We start from the raw sequence: 23,052 nt of genomic DNA, 5'->3' as shown, positions 1-23,052 counted from the left end.
ATGTCAAGTCGATGGACTGAAGACTGACTGAAATGTCAGTACCTAGGTAATTTATCCCGTTTTGTTGATGATTATCTATCATATTTTTACTTCGAATAAATAAAAATATACAATTTTGTAGGTACGTAGCAGCTGTTTCATAATATCTATATTAGCTGAAAAATGTAGCTGTTTATTGTGTAACCAAAAAGAACTGTCTAAAATGAGTGTTAAGAAGGGAAAAGGTCCTGTGTTCGACCCAGGTCTTTGCAGATGTTGCGGTGCTATGAAAAAGTGCAGAGTTTTGAATGTTGCGTATGAATATATGGGTGAAGCACTGGTGTATTCAGACCTGCTGATGGATTGCTTTGGTTTACTTGTAAGTTAAGTTTAATTTATTACTTAAACTCTGTTTTTGCTTATAAGTCTTATTATGTAAACAAACTCACTATAGTTGTCTTTTTATGATTTCAGAGCAATACAAATTGAAATAAACTTTCTGGTTAACTCTTACGCAATTAATAAATGTTTTTATTCGAATATACAGCTTTATATTCTAAAGAAAAACATATAAATATATTTAATTAATATTCAAACATTATTGTACTCTCTCAATCTCCACATGATAAATTATCATCTAGAGTGTAGGTTTCCACATAATGTTTCCCTTCACCGGAAGCAAGTGGTGGTCTATTAAAACTACTATACATGAGTCAGATTGGTATACAAACTCGTGTGGCTCGAGTAGGATTTCAATCTTCACTTTTCACCTTTCGGTTCACAGTTTTACATTGAATTGACTAAATAAATGATTCAAAATATATGTTTTCAGGTGTCCCATCTTGATGGTAAGCCATCGGAGCGCCTCATATGTGCCACGTGCGTGATGAGACTCCGAGACGCGTGCAGCTTCCGCAAGCAGGTGCTGCAGTGTGAAGAGGCGTTCCTGCAGATGAAAATGTTAGACGGGGATCGGGAAGGTACATTATTTATATTTCTTATTCCATAGCTTTTTGCAAATTCCCCATAATTTGTCATGACTCATGGTGCCAGAGCTATATCTTAACAACTACAGAGGCACCCAAATCAGCTGGCAGTGCATCTGTATCCCGGAAACCTTGTGCCGGCTTAAAACGCTGGGATATCCTTGACTAAAATCTTATATTCATACTAGCTTTTGCCCACAACTTTGTATGTGAGTAAAAATCTGTTAACTGTGGGAATTTCAGGAAATCCCTTCTTAGTGTTCGCCTACACTGTAATAGGAACCTACACACCAAATTTCAGCTTTCTACACCCAGTAGTTTCGGCTGTGTGTTGTCTGTCAGTCAGTAATGGAAGAGTTTCATATACAGGGTTACTAGTATCTAACGCATAACCTTCCAAAGGCGCATAAGGTACATAGAGACTGACATCTTTTGTTCTACGACTTTTGTTTAAACATAACAAATACAAAAATTTGCCTTTTTTTAGTTTTAATGTGTGTGTTTCTATAAAACGTTAACTCGATGTTTGATTCCGCTACATAACGCTACTGTACTGTCTCTAATTGCTTGGCTATTACACAGAGTTAAGATATGTAGAATTGCAAATTAGATTGTATTTTTTTTATATGAAAAAAAAAATCCCGAAATGTCGTAGAATAAAAGTTGCTTGGTTTGATGTACCCAAGTTGTCTTTAAGGGGTTTTGCTTTTCATACCTATAACCCTGTATATAGATAGATTAAATGAGACAGGGCTGGTCCCATCTTTATTAAATTTAGGATGATATACATCACTTTCATTCATTCATTCATTCATTCACATATTGACGTCAAACTTCCTTGCACAACTCAACACACACATTCATACAAACTCAGTAAAAAATTTTGTTTCCTACAGATCAAAAGCACGCCATCAATCATATGCAGATGGAAGAGGCGATAGTGGAAGGAGCTCCTAAAATTGAGCTCCAGTTGAAGGTGGAGGCTGACGGGAGCGGCGGCTCCGGATGCGAGGACGCGGGAACTGATTGTGAGTGATATCACGCTGCTATGAATCGTTGTTCATCATTTCAAAAACGACTTAACCGATTTTGTTGCCTCACGAACTTAAAAAATTCTATTGACAAATACTAGATACTGTTTAAATTTGATCAAAATAAGACAAACGCATCGAAAGTTGTCGCTTACAAACATACATACATACGAAAAATTTATTTAAAAGTATGCCTGTGTCACTCCTGAAGCTTTCGTCTATATCTGTGCCAAATTGAGAAACTTTCCCCAGAATAAAGAGTAAGTAGCCATATTATACTTTAAAAAAATCTCTTGTAACTGATTACCGGTACAGTACTTAAATTTTGATTTGTATAACGCAGTGATTAGTGTAACTTCCAAATGTATGCTATGAAAGAGTAGGACTCTCTGACACAAGCATATTTTTTGCTCAATAGAGAGTCCTTACAATATGTATCTTTGTACACTTTCAGTTAATGAAATAAACGAATTTTTAATTTTTTAATTTTTAATTAATTAAAAACCAACGTGGACAAAGAACTCAAATCTGTATGAGAGATTTCAAGATCGGTTGAGTAGTATAAAGCGTGACGAGGTAACAAACAAACTCACTTTCGCATTTGTTGGGATACATTCCAGACGACCAACAAAACGAAACAGCTGATGTTAAACCTGAGAATATCGATGACATGTCTAACGATGACATACCTCTGAATCAGCTGATGAGGGGCCCCGGGGCCCCGTCGCCGGGGCCCGCGGGCCCTGACCTGGGTACTAATGGAGTCACACAGTCACAAATTGTTCAAAAACCAAGTAAGTATTAAATCTCAGCTGACTCCATTATTATAGATAGATTTAGTAAAAAAAATGGTTGCCTGTAAGTAAAGTCGGTTTTACGGGCGAAGATTTTACGTGACACCGTCTTTTTCTCGGTAGAATATTTATTGATATGAATATAATTAAATTGCACAATAGGAACAAGGAATTGAATGAAAATAAGAATTGCACAAATTTTAACTATAGAAATATATTTTGTTTACTAAAACATTGTACATGTAAACTTAAACTTAACTAATTCCTATTTGAGTGATTTTGTTGAGGATAGGACGATGATAGGAGAAATATGAAATGAAAGGAAGTGTTTCTGCTGTAATGTGTCTTGCGAACGTCAAGTCCATAGTTGTTCCTTTTAACGTAGTTGACTTAGATACGTTTGATACGCAATCAAGATTATACGTATTTTTCATGAAATTAAGAAACGTTTTTGTTAAAATCACCACACAGAAGAATCTGGCTGTTGTGAATGTACGGACCGAGTCCTTGCCATAGTAACATTCCAATATCCTGCATACTAGCTCCTGGATGAATATATACAGCGCCGAGTATAAACTTGAAGCTAGTATTAGCGGCGAAGCAAGTAACTTCAGTCATGCACATGTCACCCTTGGTTTTAATGACACGAGTTACGTCTGTAATCGCAACTTGGACCACTTCCGGTTTAGATGTCGATGATAATTTACGATAGATCGCCACTCCACCAGCCGCGTTGGTATCTGAGTTAGTTCGATTATTTTCCCTGGATACGCACTCATAACCCTTGATTGGAGTTGGTTCACAAGTGTCGCGCATCCACGTTTCAGTCAATACTAAATAGTCGGATCGTGGTATCACTGTATCTGTTTCAATGTCCGCGGCATGGGCACTTAAACTTTGACAGTTGATGTTCGACAGCCGTAAAATTCTGTGACGACGCAGCGTCGGTTGCGTCGTCACAGAATTTTACGGCTTGTTTGGTAATTGTGTCCACGAAGTCGTAAGTATTCATTGCGATATATATCTCGAGTAGTCTGTGAGTCGTTTCCATCTCGGCCATGTTTGAAAACCAATGGAGAGTCCTTTTCTGTTATGATGTACAATCCGTGACGATACTTGTGACGCGGCTCATGGCTACATATACCAATTGCTGTGGTTGTTTTGAGGAGTACTTGTAAACAATTGTAGTAAACGTCCCATCCTGGGCCTTGTGGATCGTAATTGCACAAGCAGGCACGCAAGGAAATTGTTTACCACTCTCTTGTGCACTGGCACCCAATCGACGGATAAGGTGTTTGGTTTGCTGTGCACATGTGGTCGACATTTGATTTTTGCTTTGGTACCCGTATTTTTGTCTTCAAACTGGAACCATAGAGTGGCGATTTCATCTTCAGCTGGCGGCAAACTTGTGCTGGTCGATGGTCCTCCTGGAGCAGAACGGTCATCTGCATTGGCTGGCTGACGTTCGATGTATAGCAAAACTCCAATAGCCCCATTTACCAATCCATCGGCGACGTCTATGTTAGATGTAATCATGTACTGATATCCTACTGCTAATGGCAACATGTATGGCAATCCGTCGGTTTCTGCAACCGACATCTTGTGAAGTTTCCCTTGCTCCCGGCTCTTTTCAGAATTGCTGGAATACCCAAGCATAATATCAGTGGCGATACAGTTGTGTGCGTTTTGAATTGCGTTTCGATTGTATGAATCTACTTCATGGTTGCTGTAATACAATCTGACAGCGTCGGGTACGTTCTCTTTGCACCAGACTTCAGATTTGTGCCTGGACTCAATAAGTGCGATATTATTGACACTTAGTTTGAGTCCATCTCCAATTTTGGTGAGAATCGTCGAAAACAGCTCGTCAGTTTGTCGGACAACACGGACTAATGGGAAGTAGTTGATGCTTTGCCAGAGTACAGGTCCTCCGAGTTGGTTGTGTGGTACTGTGTAACACGGACTAGCGCGCACAGGTGGCAGCTGTCTGAAATCGCCGCATAAGATCATGTGAATGCCTCCGAATGGTTGATCGTAAATACCGGTAATCTGCTGTAGTCGATAATTGATTTTTCCAAGTATAGCTGCACTCAATATGCTGATTTCATCAATGAAAACAACTTTCACGCCGACAAACATGTTTCTGTAGGCTTGCAAGTTCTCAGCAGAAAGAAGATTTGTCACTCGAGAATTTGTGAGACGAAACGCTGAGTGAACTGTCGTTCCGCCAATAGGGACAGCTGCTTTGCCTGTGCTTGCACAAGCAACGTATGCGTTGTTCAGTGAGTTGTGTTCCTGTGTGTAACGATTGTACGTCTCCATCAGGCACTTATCTGAATAAGTTTTCCCACAGCCGGCCGGTCCTGTGAAGAAAACTTGTAGTGTGACGACGACCTCATCTCCACAGCCATGTAAACGATGTATGACCTCATGAATCAGCTCACGTTGTTCAGGGTTCGTCGTTCGTATCAGCTCACAAAATTGCTGTTTTGGCATCACGTTGCTACGTTTTTTTACGACCGATAATAAGCCTTCTCGCGGGACGATTTGATTGACATCATCGTTCTCCTCCTAACACCTGCTCGACAAACACTCTCCTTTCCTCAATTTCTGGTGGTTCTCTGCTGTCTGAATTTTGTAGAATCATCATAGCTTCAAGCTCTTGCATCACACTGTCGATGTTGAGATTGTTTTCGAACAGCTGGCGGCGTTCCATGATGGTATCCTTGTTATCATTGAACAGTTGTAGAAATTTATTGCTATCAACAATGTCAGCTATTTCATTGCGGAAAGGCAAGAACAGCAATACCATTTCACGTTGATAATTAACAGTTTCATCTATTTCGTAGCGTCTGTATCGTATTATTCGTCCAATTTTTCGTCTGCGGTGTTCATTTGATGTCGTCCTTCCCACAGTTGTCCTTTCCTCGGTCACCGGTTCTTCAATTTCGTCTTCTTGCACATCTACGTCATCTTCATTGTCGATGAAATCATGATAATCAGCGTAATACGAAGCAAACTCGGCCAAATATGAAGAGTCCAGAGAGGGAGGTCGCTCTTCATATCGCTGAATGATGTTCTTGGTAAATACATCTGTACTGTCTGCTCCGATGTTTTCGCGATCCATTTGTTTCCGACGTTTGCGACAGCGTTGTCTTTCCGATGGCCAAACTGTTGGTATGTACATAATTTGACGGCTCGTTTCGCTCATCGGTTGCCGTAGTAAATACCATGCTGCTTCTTGAGCTGACATTTCAACTGCATTAAGAAGTTTGACACTCAATGCTTTCAATTGGCCCGTGTAGTCCCGGTCAGGATGCTCTTCCATCATCTTAGTCAGCTCACGATTCAAGTTACCCATTCCACGAGCTGATTTGTTCACATATTCCGCGACATACTGTGCGCAGCTGTTTTCATCCAAGATAAACTGGATATCGATGTTGGATTTGATTTCACCAGCGAGGTAAGGGTTGAATGTGTTCGTCATAAGCTGGTCGAAGTTGCGTTTGAACAACATAGATGGTCTGCGCAAAGTTGAACGCACTACGTCAAGATATGCATCGAATGTCAAACTATGCTCCCTAAGAAAGTCGTCCATGCTAGCGTATGTACGTTCGCTGAGACAGTTGCGTAGCTCCTTGGCCTTTTTTTGGAATGCTATGCGGCGTCCATCAGTTTGAGGCATTGGGATCAATACACGGGTAGTGAGCATTGGCCAGTACGGGATCCCAAATCTACAAGTCGTTTCGCCTCGCTTCGTGCAGGTGAAAGTGTGCTTGTGGATTTGATTGGCGTAGATGGTATCGTTGGGCACATCTTCTTTGGCGACGGAACTCAGCTTCTCCACGAGCTCGATGGTCTTCGGCATATTTTCTGACACAGTCTCATGTGGATCATCGTGTAACCACAGTAAAATGTGAGCGTGCGGACTTCCTCTATGTTGAAACTCAATGCGAAGGAAATAATCCTCCACGTAGTACTGGCCAAATGGATTGTATGACTGTTTTGATTTCAGCATTTTCATCAATGTACCAACGAGTTTGTGGAAATATATGCAACATGTAATTGGATCGTCACTCACCAAGTTGCACCGCTCTGATGTGTTGAGATCTTCGGCGACTTTGCCAGGATATTTGTTGCTCAACTTGAGCAGTAAATTCAGCAATACTAACCAGCGTACCTCGTTTGCACTAAGAGTGAGAAAGATGGTCGGCTTACCAAGTTGACGGAGCATAGCGAAGAGATCTCGTTTACGAGAGGCCCAGTACTGGACAGAGTTTGGCACCGACTTCATAAAGGCGAGATTCTGCACAACGAATTCTTTGCGAAACTCCGGATCCTCTAACATGCGTCGAGTTACGCTCTCTGTGATCGAAACACTTCGGAATGTGCTGTAAATACCATCGACCATTCGCAGACGTAGAATCTTCATTGCATCGTATAAGACTTTTTGAGGCGTGGCTCCACGCCTGTCACTCCGTCGTATTTCACTGGTCGCCATCATGGACGGTGTCACTGAAATGTTCATGTTGAAACGGCGGGGCTCCCCGAAGTATATCGCGGGAAATGATAGTTCTTCTGCATGACGGTCATAAATGATGTTAAGAGGCGTTGCCCGATGTCCTGGTGCGATGTCAAGACAATCCTCTTCATTCCACAGTAATGTGTGCTGTCTCGCAGCAAGAACTTCAGACTCGGGTGTATATTCGGCGGAGATTGCTTCGATCCGATTAGCAGGATCATCTTGAAGGCCTTCATCTGATGGCAATGCAGGCTGCAGTCTTGACAAATCTATTTTGATATCGTACAAACGATATAGACTTGAATTTTGAAGTACATCTAACCATTCTTTGACCGTACGCTTAGACATGTACCCGCTGATGTAATTTGTTTTGTGTGCAAGATTCCTTTTGATGTTAACGTTGATAACATCGTCCTCTTCTAGATGGCGAGGCAAGCATTTTACCATGTCTTGTACGTTGACTGGGACGTTTATCACTTGTCCAATAATTCCATAAGAGAAATCATGACGCAGTCGACGCACTTGCATAAATGGAAGCCGCGGTGAGACCAAACGTTCACTGATAGGATCCAGAGGCGGTAGACCTGGAGGTATGTCAGGATATGAGAAGCCGTTGACCTTTGCGAGAGTAGGAAGCTTACGCTTATTCAGTGATTGTCTACAGGTGTTGCAAGACTTTGTATAATCCTCCTTGCGTAGCTGCCGATTTTCCTTAACGTACCAATCCGAGATTACCTTCAGTTGTAGTGCAGTGATGGTTTTAAGGTCATTCTTGAACCACAATCTGTCACAAACCGAGCAAGCATGGCCAAAATCGTTGTCCAGGAAAGTAGATTGAAATCTCCGTATTGACAATGACCATTTGGTATACCAGGTGGATTGTTCCAGTTGTATTGCTGTTTGGCTTGAAGAAGTATTCGGTTGTACATCAGTCCGAGAAGATGCTGCTCTACGTTGTCGGAATGCACGTTGCCGTTGAGCGTTAGTTAGGGGAACGCTCGTTCTCTCCGCCACGACAGGAACGCTTGTTCTCTCCACCACAGAACAAGACGTTGAAGCAGGTGACTCTGACGTACCGCTGGTGAGGGCTATGTTAGCAGATTTACGTAGCTTGAACCTGCGTTGCCTCTCCGCAGCCGCTTTTGCAAAGGCTCTTACTTGTTCAGGAGTTCTGGTCAATGCTTGACGTAGTCTGTACTCACGTTGTCGCTGAGCATTCGTTCTGGCGGTAGAGGTGGTGTGTGGAACAAGGAAAGGTACTGCAGACGTTGACGGCACGATATCCTCTGTCTCCATTGATGTACTGGAAGTTGAAGGCATTTGCTCGTGCGTTTCCATTGTTTTGAGAGTGGTGATTCCTGTTGAACATTTGAAATTGAATGGATGAATTTTTAATTTTAAAGAATCAATTCGAAAATCAAAACATTTATTCAGATCGATGGTTCAAATTTTTGCTAAATAAATTAGATTTTAATTAAAATTTGTACGTGAGTACAGACTACGTCAAGCATTGACCAGAACTCCTGATACTATTGATAAATGTTGATAGTGTTAAGTAAATTATTAGTTTAAAATTAATTAATTAATTAATTTTAAACTAATAATTTACTTAAATTATTAATTTACTTAAATTATTAGTTTAAAATTAATTAATTAATTAATTTTAAACTAATAATTTACTTAACACTATCAACATTTATCAATAGTATGACATAACCTATAAACTCAGTTTCTCAACTTTTGTGTCAATCTAACAATTAATCAATCAATCATAGTTTACGATAATGAAATATCAGTGTACAATTATTTACCTTTATTGTTGTAGTTGTTGTAAATGACGAATCTAAGCACTCCACATTTTCACTACAGACACAGCTGACGATACTTTAACCACACGTGTGAACTTGTATTATGACGCTTTCTTGTTTTTCCAACGCCAAGAACGTTCGAGAAAGACAAAGACAAGCATGCGCCGATTCAATGCGCCTAATTCTCTAGTGCTGCGCGCGCGGCAGACCGATCATAGTTGAGTGGGAGAGAGACGCAAGGCATTCGGCGGGCCTCTCTCTCGTTCGGTGACTCATCGTAACGTTACCGGGCGTTACACTTTTTCATAAGTGACTCCCAGCCGCAACCTAATTTAAGACGTTGTCACGTCAAAAATTTAATACTATTATTAATTAATTTGTGTTGCCAGATTCTTCTTCAATTTAAAGATTATATCAAGTACGTATATGTAGGGTTATGTATTTTATTATGTATGTGTATGAATGTGTATGTGCATATTTATCACCTGTTCTTGTTACTCACAATATGTACGCTTGTATATCTAGGAGGTGAGGCCTGGTGTCTTGTGTGACAGGCTGTTTCAGCCTATTTCAAGCACCAGTCCTCACAAAATATCTAGCTTAAGTTTTATGTTACTTGTATGTATATTTCGTGAAGAAATAAATATTTTTTAATCTTTACTCTTTACATAGTCGTATTTCCTCGTGGCTTAGATGGTCATTACGTGGAATGAAACACACACAACAACTTTCTTGGCGCTATTAATGGAGTAGTTTGCCATTGCCTTCCCCGTTTCACACCGCAAGATGATAATCAACCAGTGTGCAGGTTTCCTCGCGATGTTTCCCTTCACCGGAAGCAAGTGGTGGACGATGAAAACTACTATACACGAGTCAGATTGGTACTCGTGAGTAGGGTTAGGATACGAACCTGGGAGCTTTCGATTCACCAGGTCTTAACCATTACACCACCGTTGCCAGATACCAGATACAATTTTAATAACTTTCCTTTATTAATTCCAGAACTTCCAATGTCAAAAGTGCAACAGCTGATTCGAGAAAGAGACCCGTCCTACATGACAGAGACGAATATACTAACCATATTGGAGTTCTCATACGTCTGCCCGTTCAAGTGCAGGCACAACCATCTCCTGTGCTACTACTGCGGTCAAAACTTCACCGATCCGCAACACATGAGAGAACACACAGAAACGTACCACCATCCGAGGAAATTCAAAATCACCGAACACAAGAACATGATTAAAATCGACTTAACAAGAATCGATTGTCGATTGTGTACGCAAATAATTACAACACTGGAAGAATTCAAAATTCACATAACATCGATGCACGGGAAACATTACTATTTCAATTATAAAGATTCGGTTTTGCCATTCCGTTTGACGAAAGATTTGAAGTGCGCGCTGTGTGAAGTGAACTTTCCGTATTTCCATGCGTTGAACAAGCATATGAACGAACATTTTAGTAATTACGTGTGTGAAACGTGTGGTTTGGGTTTTGTGGACAAGGGCAGGTTTGTGATGCATCAACAAAGGCATGACGAAGGTGACTTTCCGTGTGAAAGTTGTGGAAAAGTGTTCAAGGCGCAGTATAATCGAGATCTTCATATAGACAGGTAAAGACATCAACTTCAAAATGTCATTATTTATTTATTTATTTTTTTTATAAATTATATCAAGTAGAGGTGCTCCCACACAATGCCATAGTTAAGATCTAAAATTACACATTACACTGCGCCACCGAGGTCGTCATGGTAGAAAACACCATGACGACCTCGGTGGCGCAGTGGTAAAGTGCTTGCCTCTGAACCGAGAGGTCGCGGGTTCGATCCCCGGTCGGCTCATGATGGAAAATGATCTTTTTCTGATTGGCCCGGGTCTTGGATGTTTATCTATATATGTATTTGTTATAAAATATAGTATCGTTGAGTTAGTATCCCGTAACACAAGTCTTGAACTTACTTCGGGGCCAGCTCAATCTGTGTGATTTGTCCTAATATATTTATTTATTTGCAGGGTACATAAGAAAAAAGGTCGTGTTTATTGCCCTAAATGTGACATAAAGCTCATGTCATACCCGCAAAAGCTCAAACATCTAGTGGAAGTCCACGGTGAAGCGCCATTAAGCTTTCCCTGTAATATGTGTGATAAAATCTTTGAAACAAGACGAATGCTCACTATACATAGGAGGAAGGATCACCTTAAAGATTATAGGTATATAATTGTATTTCACAAGTCATTTATAACCCCTAACAATAGTATGGGTCTGTGTATCTGTATGTCTATCCATGGCATCTAGCAGCTGAACCGATTTCGATAAACTTTTTTTATTTGAAAGGGAATTTAAATCGCTAGTAAAAGGTCAAATAACAAGTAAAAGTTAGTAGATTATATTATATCGCTATGTAGACGCGACTTCGCCTGCGTGAATTTAAAACAAACGATGATATTCATACAAACTTTCATCCTATTGTTATAACCATTTGGGGGTTAAATTTGGGGAAAAAATGCAGTATGTTTGAACCGGGATCATTAACTACATGTATACAAAATTTCATCAAAATCTGTCCAGCGGTTTAGCCAAGTCGATCTATTTATTTAAAACCTAAAAAGATTTTTAATATTGATATGATAATAACTTGCGTAATAGCTTAAGACAGGAGGTCCCTTGAGTGGGGACTAAATAAATTAATCGACTTGGTATCACATGGATCTCGCAACTTTTTACGGTGGAAAAACTGAGCTGCGAGACTTGGGATTGTTACAGCGTGTTTTTGATGGCATATCTTTCTTCGCGTACATTTTCGCACGTTGTGACGTCACTTGTTGGTGTCACTCAGCACGGAGCGTTTGGACGAGTCCGAAAATGTGTGATTTTATTTTTGTCACATCTTCGAAAGCATTGTCATTATCACAGTATATTTTTCACTGGTGTTTCTAATGATATAAGAGCCTTCGAATAGTCATCAATCATTTGACGACCTCGGTGGCGCAGTGGTAAGGTTCTTGCCACTGAACCGAGAGGTCCCGGGTTCGATGCCCGGTCGGGTCATGATGGAAAATGATCTTTTTCTGATTGGCCCGGGTCTTGGATGTTTATTTATATATGTATTTATTATATAAATATAGTATCGTTGAGTTAGTATCCCATAATACAAGTCTCGAACTTACTTTGGGGCTAGCTCAATCTGTGTGATTCGTCTCAATATATTTATTTATTTATTATCAAAACGATATTTGGCAACTAATCCATTCCGCTTAAACATCCTGTAATAATTATTGAGATAGTGCAGCTTAAAATATTACATCACATACACATTCGTCCTATAGATACGAGTGCCAGTGTTGTGGGCAGAAGTTTTTCACCCGGTTCGCACTGAACAACCACATGCCGACGCACACGGGCGAGAGGAACTTCAAGTGTAAAGTCTGCGAAAAGTGTTATCCGCGACTGAAGACACTCAAAGACCACATGAGGATACACACAAACGACAGACGCTACAGGTATGTGCCGTGCAAAATTCCATTTGTTCACCGTCTGCGGGAATTTCGGGATAAAAAGTGACGCTGTGTGTGTTATTCCAGGTTATTTTCTACCCGTGTACCAAATTTCATAACAATCGGTCCTGTAGATAATGCGTGAACAGGTAACAAACAAACAAACTTACTTTCGCAATTATAATGTCAGTTGAGTTTGGTAGGTTTTTGCATTTTTTTCGGGATAAGCTGTATTATATAATGTATGTCTCAGAAATTAATATTTTTATTCTTATAAATAAATAAATATATTAGGACAAATCACACAGATTGAGCTAGCCCCAAAGTAAGTTCGAGACTTGTGTTACGGGATACTAACTCAACGATACTATATTTTATAACATATACATATATAGATAAACATCCAAGACCCGGGCCAATCAGAAAAAGATCATTTTCCATCATGAGCCGACCGGGGATCGAACCCGGGACCTCTCGGTTCAGTGGCAAGAACCTTACCACTGCGCCACCGAGGTCGTCAAATAATGTATAATTAAATGTTACTAGCTGTTTACACGCGTCTTCGCACGCTTAAATGCCCTCGAGTACAATTATTTCTTCCTATTACAATGGGATTGGGATAGTTGATATAAAATATCTATAGCGCTTTTATAATACACACAGCGCCATCTAGTGTTTTATTGCAAAGTTTATTTGATTAGCATTCAGCGCCACCTAAATATAAAAATATCCATAGCGCTTTTATAATACACACAGCGCCATCTAGTGTTTTATTGCAAAGTTTATTTGATTAGCATTCAGCGCCACCTATAATAAATAGAATACATGTTTTTCGGGATAATATACAAATTTTACCCTTCTACAGTTTATAATTCATTATATAAATGTATTTATATTTATTTTTATGTATTGATATATCGATATTATAAAATATAGTATCGTTGAGTTAGTATCCCATAACACAAGTCTCGAACTTACTTTGGAGCTAGCTCAATCTGTGTGATTTGTCCGTATATATTTATTTATAATTAGCTGCGCTCCGGGGCTTCGTTCCCGTGGGAATATCGGGATAAAAAGTACCCTATGTGTTATTCCAGGTTATATACTACCCGTGTTCCAAATTTCATAACATCCATACAGTAGATTTCGCGTGAAAGAGTAACAAACATACACACACATGTCGTGATGATTATCGAAGAATCATTTTCTTTAGCTTAGTTAATTTAGATTTAAGTACAGTGCACCGGGAGGTTGCACCGAGTAGGGCGGCCGAGTGTCGTGATTTGTTATTTGTTAAATATAATGGCAACTTTAAAGCATCAAGTAGCATTTTACTCATTGTAATGGCAATTATAAACATATTTTAAATATATGGCAACACTTAAAGTTGTCATTATGAATCCACCAATCACATATTATATATAATATTTTCTGCGATGACACAAAATCAACCAACCAAAACAGCATAAACCCACGAATAAGCCCGCCTTTTCCGTAAACCATATTTTTCATATTTTGTATAAACAAAAGTAGGGATGAACCCCACTTGCTCAGAAGTAATTAAAATACTAGTAATCCAAATCAAAATACCTAATTTGAAAATACTAGTAATCCAAATCAAAATACCTAATTTGAATCATCCAATCCTGGAAATGGAGAAAAGCCAATTGAACCTGAGATAACACTTTCTCACATTTTGTATGGCGCAAGTGCGGATGCGAGGATACTTTTTTGATCAAAAAAAAAAAAGAAGCACGTTGTCTTGGTCTGATCCTCGAGATGACGAGTACCTGTTCATTATAGTATAGCCTGGGGTATTATTTAATCTGTGGTATAGCATTGTAATTGGAATAATTGTTCATGTTAACCAACATTTCTGAAAGAAATATATGTACAAGTGTACAAAACAGAACAACGGAATTTTGATTTCTTAAAACACATCTTAACAAACTTTCGCATTTATAATATTAGTTGTTTTTGTAATCTATTGGTTACAGATGCCACATATGCGGACAAGCGTTCATACAGAATTGTAGTTTGAAGGGACATATGAAGAGTCAACACCCTGAATACGGATAAAAGTCACATTTTTAAGTATATTTCTATGTATGTTAGTCTGTAAGGTGTCACTATATAGTATAAAATATAGTCGCTGCCCGGTGTCTGTCTTATATATGCTTAGATTTTGAAATGTGTGTCTTGGATGTTTATCTATATATGTATTTGTTATAAAATATAGTATCGTTGAGTTAGTATCCCATAACACAAGTCTCGAACTTACTTTGGGGCCAGCTCAATCTGTGTGATTTGTCCTAATATATTTATTTATGTATTAAAACTACGCAACGTATTTTGATGCGGTGTTTTTTAATAGATAGAGTATTCAAGAGGAAAGTTTAGGTGTAACCTATGATTTATTTATGTTTTTACCAGGAATTATTAAATATTAGTCAAGAATCAAAAAACTCGCATCAAAATCCGTTGAGCAGTTTTAAAGGTCTAAGCATACATAGGGACAGACAGCGGGCAGCGACTTTGTTTTATACTATAATAGTGATAGTGATTTATTTGCGATTATTTATTTATTTAAGATTAAAAATACACACTATCGACTTAAATGATATATCGATATCGATATGTCACAATATTATCGAATCGTTAACAACTATCGATTCTATTGGTTGTCTTAACAATACTGCCTGTCTGTTTGAATGAATATTTAATACATAAATAAAGATAGTAAAACGAAACAATAAATTTTATATACAGGGTTACTGTTACTGGTACCAAACGCAAAACCTCCTAAAGACTACTTGGGCACATCGAAACAAGCAACTTTTATTCTACGACTATTCGTGATTCGTAGTTCTTTTTCTTCATATAAATAAATACAATATAATTTGCGATTCTACACATGTTAACTCTATGTAACAGCCAAGCAACACGGAATCGAATATAGAGTTAACGTTTTATAGAAACGACATTAAAACTAAAAAAGGAAAATTTTTGTATTTATTACGTTTAGACAAAAGCCGTAGAACAAAAGATGTCAGTCTCTATGTACCTTATGCGCCTTTGGAAGGTTATGCGTTAGATACCAGTAACCCTGTATAAATAATTTTGATTGTCAAAATTGTCTTGTACGCCTGGGGGCCTACCACGAAACACGTAACACGTCATTGCGTTCACACGAAGAGTACACGACATGGTAAAAAGAGACACCATGTGGATGTTGGTAACGTGCTACGAATTTGTGTGTTCCGTGGTAGGCTTTCAGTTCAACCAGAGTTCTTAATAAAATAAAATTCATAGAAAAGTTTAAGCACAAAATATGTTTTGTCTCTCTCTCTCGCTCGACTTTGGGACGGTTACATTCGGAGCTGTGAGGCCTCGTGAGGGTTCGTAAAGGTTAAAATTAACATTAAATGGAGATGCGACTATGCTTTTACAATCTGCCCTGACGTATACCATCTTTGGGAATGCTGTCGACGACCTCGGTGGCGCAGTGATAAAGTGCTTGCCTCTGAACCGAGAGGTCCCGGGTTCGATACCCGGTCGGGTCATGATGGAAAATTATCTTTCTCTGATTGGCCCGGGTCTTGGATGTTTATCTATATATGTATTTGTTATGAAATATAGTATCGTTGAGTTAGTATCCCATAACACAAGTCTCGAACTTACTTTGGGGCCAGCTCAATACAGATTGAGCTAGCCCCAAAGTAAGTTCGAGACTTGTGTTATGAAGATACAGAAAGAGACAAAAGATAGTGTGACCACAACCTCAAATAGGACCTCCTCAAAAATCCTCCTAATCCCTAGGAATATAGTCTTAATATAGGTAGACAACTATAAATATATTAGGACAAATCACCTGTGTGAGGTAAGTGTGGTCACATTATCTTTTGTCTCTTTCTGTCAATGGCAAATGCTACAAAGTGCGTTAAGGACAAAACATATTTTATCTTAAAGTATGTTACAAATGTATTTATCTTAAAATTTAATTTTAATTGGAATTTTATTTAGCCCTCTGTCTTTTTGATTAATTCCTAATCGACATTTTATTTTTTGAATATTCATTTTAAATAAATTACATAATGAATTTTAACTGTTTTTTTTTAAATAAATAACAGTAAATATAATGTAATTTTTAATTGTAATAATAAATTAATATGTTTTATACGTAATTTTTTTTTTTACAAAAATGTCATATTTACCCAAAGCTTTTATTGTCGTCACAGAGATCTTGTGGCATTTAACGCCTGACAAAAAACCCATGTCCGTGCTGTAAACGGTTGAGGAGTTCCCTTTCGTCGGAGCCGACCCTGGGTGCAACATTATGTCATGCTTATCATAATAATGCATTGTCATGGATACTGAAGCGACGTGAGAAATTTCAACTCTGCAGGTCAACTGGAAGTGGGAGAAATCTGACTCGCAAGATTTGATTACACACAACGGGACAAGTTTCCTGTCCCGTTGTGTGTAATCAAATCTTGTAAAATATGAAAGTCTTGTAAAAGATAAAAGCTTGTAAAATATGTAATAAAAAAAAATTAATGAGTTATTATTTGTTTATGTTACCATAATCACGTCCCTATTTATTATTTACCAAAAAAATTGCTTTTTTGATCAATCAATTGAGTGGGGGCCACTTGGGTGCATGTTTTAATTCCGGATTGTATTGTCGACTTAAGTTTTAATTGTCATTATGTACCAAATAAACTATTTTTCTTTCTTTCAATCAATAAAACTCAATATTGCGGTGTCCACAGTTCACAGAATCACTTTTCATCGAAAAACGTTTCGCCAAAATTTTTTTTTATATTTAAAATTACTTAAACTTAATTAGGTCTAATTATGTCAAACAGAACTGAATTTACCGATTACTTTAATTCAAGCTTACTCATCTGACGACCTCGGTAGCGCAGTGGTAAAGTGCTTGCCCCTGAACCGAGAGCTTTTAGCTAAAATATATTTTAAATTTATATATAGATATTAAACATTAAATTCAGAGACCGTGGTCATAGACATAAGAACATTACTACAATGTAACGTTTTTATGTTGACGTCCTCGGTGACTCTGAACCGAGAGGTCCCGGGTTCAATCCCCGGTCGGGTCATGATGGAAAATGATATTTTTCTGATTGGCCCGGGTCTTGGATGTTTATCTATATATGTATTTGTTATAAAATATAGTATCGTTGAGTTAGTATCTCGTAACACAAGTCTCAAACTATTAAATAATCTTATAATATAATATATGTTATAATAACCACGACTACCAATTCAGATACTAACAGACTAGATTTAGTTTCACTATCTGACTTTAAAATAACTAGTTGCTCGCCACGAACATCGCAAACACAATAAATTTTGATGAGTTTTTACAAAATTGTGTGAATATTACGACTTAACAGATTTAAACTTAAAAATTCTATTGACAGATCCTACAAACCTTGTAAATTTCATCAAAATCAGACCAACGATTCAAAAGTTATGGGGTTACAAATATACATAAATATTAAAAAATATATATATTTTTGCCCCAAGTTGATTTGTAGAAAAAAATGCCTATGTCTCCTGAAGCTTTCGTCTATATCTGTGCCAAATTTCATAAAACGGCCCAGTAGTTTTTGAGTTGATTCATTACAAACAAAAATACAAATTATTTCTCATTACAAATATACATAAATATTAAAAAATATATATATTTTTACCCCAAGTTGATTTGTAGAAAAAAATGCCTATGTCTCCTGAAGCTTTCGTCTATATCTGTGCCAAATTTCATAAAACGGCCCAGTAGTTTTTTAGTTGATTCATTACAAACAAAAATACAAATTATTTCTCATTATAATATTAGTATGGATAATCTCAAATATTACAATTCTTATCGAACGTCTTGACGTTAGTCTTAATTTGCCATTGTGGATGCCATTGCTTCATGTGTTTAGTATAGTCGTTGCGATTTTGGAAACTATTGCCGCATTCTGTGCATGAGAACTTCCAGCCAGGCCCGTGGGTTCTCATGTGTTGACGCAACGTCCGTTCGTGCATATATGCTTTTTGGCACACTGTACAGAAAAAGTTTCGTTCACCGGTATGTCCTCGCAAGTGCATTTTTAACAACGAACGCGTGCCGAAACACTTCCCACACACGTCACACTGTATTTTGTGTGTGTGCGACTTGGTTGTGTGTTCCGTTAGAGCCCTTCTCGTCTGAAAAACGTGTTTGCAGACTTGACATTCGAAAGAGAATGTAATTCCGTGTATTATTTTGAGATGAGTCATTTTTTTGTAATGCTCCGTGAATCTTTCCAAACAGCGCGGACACTTTAACGGCTTCAGTATTTTAGCGTTGGTCACTTCGTGTTTTTTGTACAAGTGATAGCGAAGCTTCAACTTTGTGGTGAACGTTTCATTACATTTGACACATTCGTGGGCGCCATTTTGATGTACAATCCTATGGTTTAATAATCTTTGATGCGACATAAATCCGAGGCCGCACGTCTCGCAGACAACATTGAAATGTTCGTTCATATGTCTGTTTAACAGAAAAAACGTGTTGAAACATTTAGAGCACAAATGACACGAGAGCATACTTTCATTTGGACACAGATTGTACGCCATTAGTCCATTACCAGCCGAGTTATACTCTTTATTATGCGCTGCAATCAAATGCTTACGAATATCGTCTAGATCAGAATATTTTTGCTCACACAACCTACATTTTAAGTCTGATATGTCAACTTTAATGATTTTCTTTCCTTTTCGTAAATACTGCTTCAGTAGACAAGATCGTTCAGGAGTTACATGGCAGTCTGTGTGTTTTAACACAGAGTGGATCTCGGGAAAGACTTCGCCGCAGTAAAAACACTTGAAATTAGCTTGTTGATAGTAAAACGGTTTAACTGTAGTGTATTCTAGGAACGTGGCAGCGTTTTGTCGTTCGGATATTGTCATTTGCCATATACTCGTTTCTCCTTGCCGGTCTCTCGGTGGAATTCCTGGGGAAATGAAAAAAAAAAAGCCTTATTTCGTTGCCATATTGCATTTTGGAAGCCAAGCTGAAAAACATCTAAACTTGAACAACTATATTCTATCAAAACTATTATTTTTTAATACTTATGGGAACTGTTAATAGGCTAGTTGATATGAAAATAAAAATCACACATCCGTCCGACTCGTCCAAACGCTCCGTACTAAATGACACGAACAAGTGACGTCACAACGTGCTATAATGTTCGCGAAGAAGGATATGTTTGTTCGACAGCTACATTAAATATAACGTTTATCTTGATAACTTCATAATAAAAGTTATTACAGAATTTTAGTTTTTTATGATGGGCGACTTTGTTTTGGACTTTCCAATCAACTATAAATCTTCGCATACTGATCCAGCTGCATTGTTAAAGTCTATGAATAACCATAATTATCCTAAATATTTCTGTTTTATCTTGGTTTATACATTTATTTACATTTTTCTGACCTTTTCTACTATTCTACAACTATTCGATTTATCTTGCAAATTATTTTCTGGTAGCGCCATCTTGTTTGTTATCACTGAAAATCAGCGGAATGGCTCCTCGTCACGGCACAAGCTGAGTGGTACCCTTTTGTATCATATTTAATGTTACCTTTGTAATATAAAAATTTTGTTCATTTTCTGTGATGTATATTATAATATGCTATGAATAAATTAATTTTTATTTCTATTATTTCTACTAAATACAGAAACCTCTCGACACGCAAGTCAAACACACATTAGGCCGGTATTTAAGGTTAAAAAAAAACAAGTTTGATAATTAAAATTATATTTTTTTTTTATTTTAAGTATAAAATTATGCATTATAATACAACAGAAATGAGATAGTTACGTTCGTTTTTTAACATAAGAATAATGTACGATGTTAAAAGTTTTGGGGGCTACTACGAAACATACAAATACGTAGCACGTGACTAACGTCCACATGCTGTCGTCTCTTTCTGATCCCATATCGTGTACGCATCGTGTAAAAAAGAACGTTTGGACGCAATCAATGACGTGCTAAACTACTGGTTGCATCCCGGGGCTTCGTTCCCATGGGAATATCAGGATAAAAAATACCCTACATAACATGATTGTTAAAAAATTTGGTACACTTCTAGAGTATAACCTAGAATAACATATATGACGATATTCCCATATGAACAAAGCCCCGGGATTGCATCCAGTATTTTTGCGTGAAAGAATAACATAAACTTAGTTTGTAAGTTATAACATCCTAACAAACTTTCGCATTTATAATATTAGTAAAATAAGCCAGATCCAAACTATCATCGAACGCTGCCGCGAAAGCGTGAGTTGTTGAGTGCGTAGTTTGAATTCAGTAATAATATTGGATGGTGCTTAATGTGGGCTGTTGAGTGTTGTCTATTTATTAGAAAGGGGACAATGATAAGGTTCAGATCCGTTTCTCTTTCATCGCTTTTTCCTTCGGATTTGTGACGCCTGTGTCGCCGAAATGAACTCTCTGTATTTTTGTAGAATTCTCTGTATGTTTATTCGCGCATCATGCAAAAACTACTGGATGGATTTTGATGCGATTTTCACAGTTGTATAGCGGAAGGTCTAATTTTAAATCTGGTATAGGTTTTATCGCAATACGTTGCTTAGAACCCGAGATATCGATGATAATAAGTTATGAAAAACAGTGTATGTATAAAACAGTTAATTATTTGAACATTGTTTAATAATTAACAGTTTTATAATATATTGTCAATCAAATAATGCTTGTATATTCGGTCAATAGTATAAATAAAATCTCATATCTTTATAGTAGTATTTCCTCATGTCTGTGGGTCGTGGTCATTACGTGAAATGAAACGCATCAACGCACACAACAAATTTCTTGTCACTCTTAATGAAATAGTTTCCCATTGTCTTTTTCAGACACAATAATCAACCAGTGTGCAGATTTCCTCACGATGTTGTCCTTCACCGCCAGCAGGCAGTGGTCTATGAAAACTACTACACATGAGTCAGATTGGTGTACAAACTCACGTGGCACGAGTAGGATCCGAGCCTGGTTTCGAACCACAATCTTAAACATTACACCACCACCGCTTCATCACATGAAGTAATTAAATTCTAACTGGCCATATCGTGCAATCTTAAATGATCTTTAAGATTTTTCCTCCTCAGGAACGCCATCCCGCACACATCACATTTGTGATTCTTTTCACCCGTATGTATCACCATGTGCCGCTTCAACGTCTCCTTATTACAAAATCTCACGTGACACACGTCGCATTGCTGATTCCTCTCCTGCAAATGCACAGATCTTGTGTGACATATCAAATGGTATTTCAAATTAAACGCCCTGCCACACGTTTCACATTTGTGGACCCTCGTCGCCTGATTGTGGACATCTTGTAGATGTATCGTCCTTTTATAATTCGAGTTGAAACGCTCCGGACAGATGGGACAACGCCGCGGTAGTTGTTTCATATGAACACCTCTTATATGAAGTGTTTTCTTGTAAGGCGTGGTGAAAACTTTGTTACATCTGTCGCAAGGGTAATGACCGCTCTCGTGTACCTCCAGATGTTTCTTTAATAGCCTCAGAGTCATGAAAGCTGAACCGCAAACTTCACAGCTGTAATTGTTGAAATGTACGCTCATGTGGATGACAAGAATTCTGAGTTTAATGAACACTTGATCGCATATGACGCACTGGTATGATTCTGTTCCGTCGATTTTGAACGGTATTATGTTATCCTTCAGCTCTGGATCTATATTCTTGTTGTGTTCTTTTAAATGATGTTTCAATTCTGCTAAACTTTCAGGTCGACGTCCACAGATTTTGCATTCCATATCGCTAACGTCGACTTTGAGAATATTTTCTCGTCTGTTGTTTATTAGTCTTTTTAATGATGCGAACGGATGGTCTTTCATGTGTTGTCTCAAAATGCTAGTTTCGAGAAACGATTGTGAGCAAATGAAGCATTTGAATTTATTACTGCCGTACACGAATGGATAAACTGTTGAAAATTCGAATATTGTCAGCAGATTTTGTCTTATGTCTGCAGATTTTCGCGTCGTTTTGGTGGGTTTTGTCGTTAACACTGGCACATCGAAAGGGTATCCTCTATCGGGTTGTGTTAAAGAAATAGGCGATGGACTCCTTGAAGAATTATAGTTGATATTGATGGCAGCCGTTTTGTTTAAACTCATCTTTCGTAGTTTATCGTAGTCCACTGTACCCAGAGGTTTAGAGCGGTCGCGATCGTAGGATACTTGGAACAATGGCACAACTCGTAGCGATGATATGTCCTTGTCGATTCCTAGAAAAGAAAATTAACTGGAATGTAATACCAAGTATAATAAAATTATGTTTTAGTTTAGTTTGTAACGTGCTTGTTAGTTGCGACGTGTAATTACAGCTGGTAAAGGATA

At 38.0% G+C, this 23,052-nt stretch overlaps 4 protein-coding genes across 8 annotated transcripts in view; 1 reads left to right on the top strand and 3 right to left on the bottom strand.

The window, feature by feature from the left end:
• Positions 1 to 14: 14 nt before the first annotated feature.
• LOC128682617 (zinc finger protein 260-like) lies at positions 15 to 16,796 on the top strand. 2 transcript variants are annotated; one of them, XM_053767473.2, is made up of 9 exons: positions 15 to 358; positions 812 to 959; positions 1,862 to 1,993; positions 2,617 to 2,790; positions 10,123 to 10,735; positions 11,136 to 11,333; positions 12,450 to 12,623; positions 14,615 to 14,723; positions 15,387 to 16,796. In XM_053767473.2, exons 1-8 carry the CDS (start codon positions 203 to 205, stop codon positions 14,694 to 14,696), a joined length of 1,677 nt encoding a protein of 558 aa, XP_053623448.1. In that variant the 5' UTR covers positions 15 to 202; the 3' UTR covers positions 14,697 to 14,723; positions 15,387 to 16,796. The 2 variants fall into 2 exon arrangements, with proteins under 2 accessions (XP_053623448.1, XP_053623447.1); XM_053767472.2 differs by having other exon boundaries at positions 14,615 to 16,796.
• On the bottom strand, positions 2,989 to 5,347 carry LOC135310043 (ATP-dependent DNA helicase PIF1-like). The gene has a single exon (XM_064436977.1). The coding sequence runs from the start codon at positions 5,284 to 5,286 to the stop codon at positions 3,925 to 3,927; it is 1,362 nt and encodes a 453-aa protein (XP_064293047.1). The 5' UTR covers positions 5,287 to 5,347; the 3' UTR covers positions 2,989 to 3,924.
• The window catches only part of LOC128682613 (gastrula zinc finger protein XlCGF57.1-like), a 78,025-nt gene continuing 60,319 nt past the window's right edge, over positions 5,347 to 23,052 (bottom strand). The window contains exon 5 of one of the 4 annotated variants that reach the window (XM_053767434.2): positions 5,347 to 8,670. In XM_053767434.2, the coding sequence (XP_053623409.1) occupies positions 5,348 to 8,670 (3,323 nt within the window). In that variant the 3' untranslated portion in view covers position 5,347. Of the gene's footprint in view, positions 8,671 to 18,458; positions 19,622 to 20,441; positions 22,941 to 23,052 lie in introns of those variants that run through there. The other 3 variants (XM_053767441.1, XM_064436975.1, XM_064436976.1) reach the window with 3 other exon arrangements.
• The window catches only part of LOC128682614 (golgin subfamily A member 6-like protein 22), a 163,722-nt gene continuing 149,971 nt past the window's right edge, over positions 9,302 to 23,052 (bottom strand). Inside the window, exon 17 of the transcript XR_008406127.2 lies at positions 9,302 to 9,474. The gene's annotated coding sequence lies outside the window, so the exon portion shown is untranslated. The remainder of the gene's footprint in view (positions 9,475 to 23,052) is intronic.

The sequence above is a fragment of the Plodia interpunctella genome, chromosome 30 (genome assembly GCF_027563975.2).
Source record: "Plodia interpunctella isolate USDA-ARS_2022_Savannah chromosome 30, ilPloInte3.2, whole genome shotgun sequence".
Taxonomy (NCBI): domain Eukaryota; kingdom Metazoa; phylum Arthropoda; class Insecta; order Lepidoptera; family Pyralidae; genus Plodia; species Plodia interpunctella.
This window is presented reverse-complemented; position numbering and strand designations above follow the sequence as displayed.

Excerpts from the sequence above, each read along its gene's own strand:
- LOC128682617 (XM_053767473.2), top strand. The coding sequence starts at position 203 with ATGAGTGTTAAGAAGGGAAAAGGTCCTGTGTTCGACCCAGGTCTTTGC. Across the intron at positions 960-1,861 it reads GTTAGACGGGGATCGGGAAG|ATCAAAAGCACGCCATCAAT; the intron begins GTACATTATTTA and ends TGTTTCCTACAG. Across the intron at positions 2,791-10,122 it reads ACAAATTGTTCAAAAACCAA|AACTTCCAATGTCAAAAGTG; the intron begins GTAAGTATTAAA and ends TATTAATTCCAG.
- LOC135310043 (XM_064436977.1), bottom strand. The coding sequence starts at position 5,286 with ATGCCAAAACAGCAATTTTGTGAGCTGATACGAACGACGAACCCTGAA.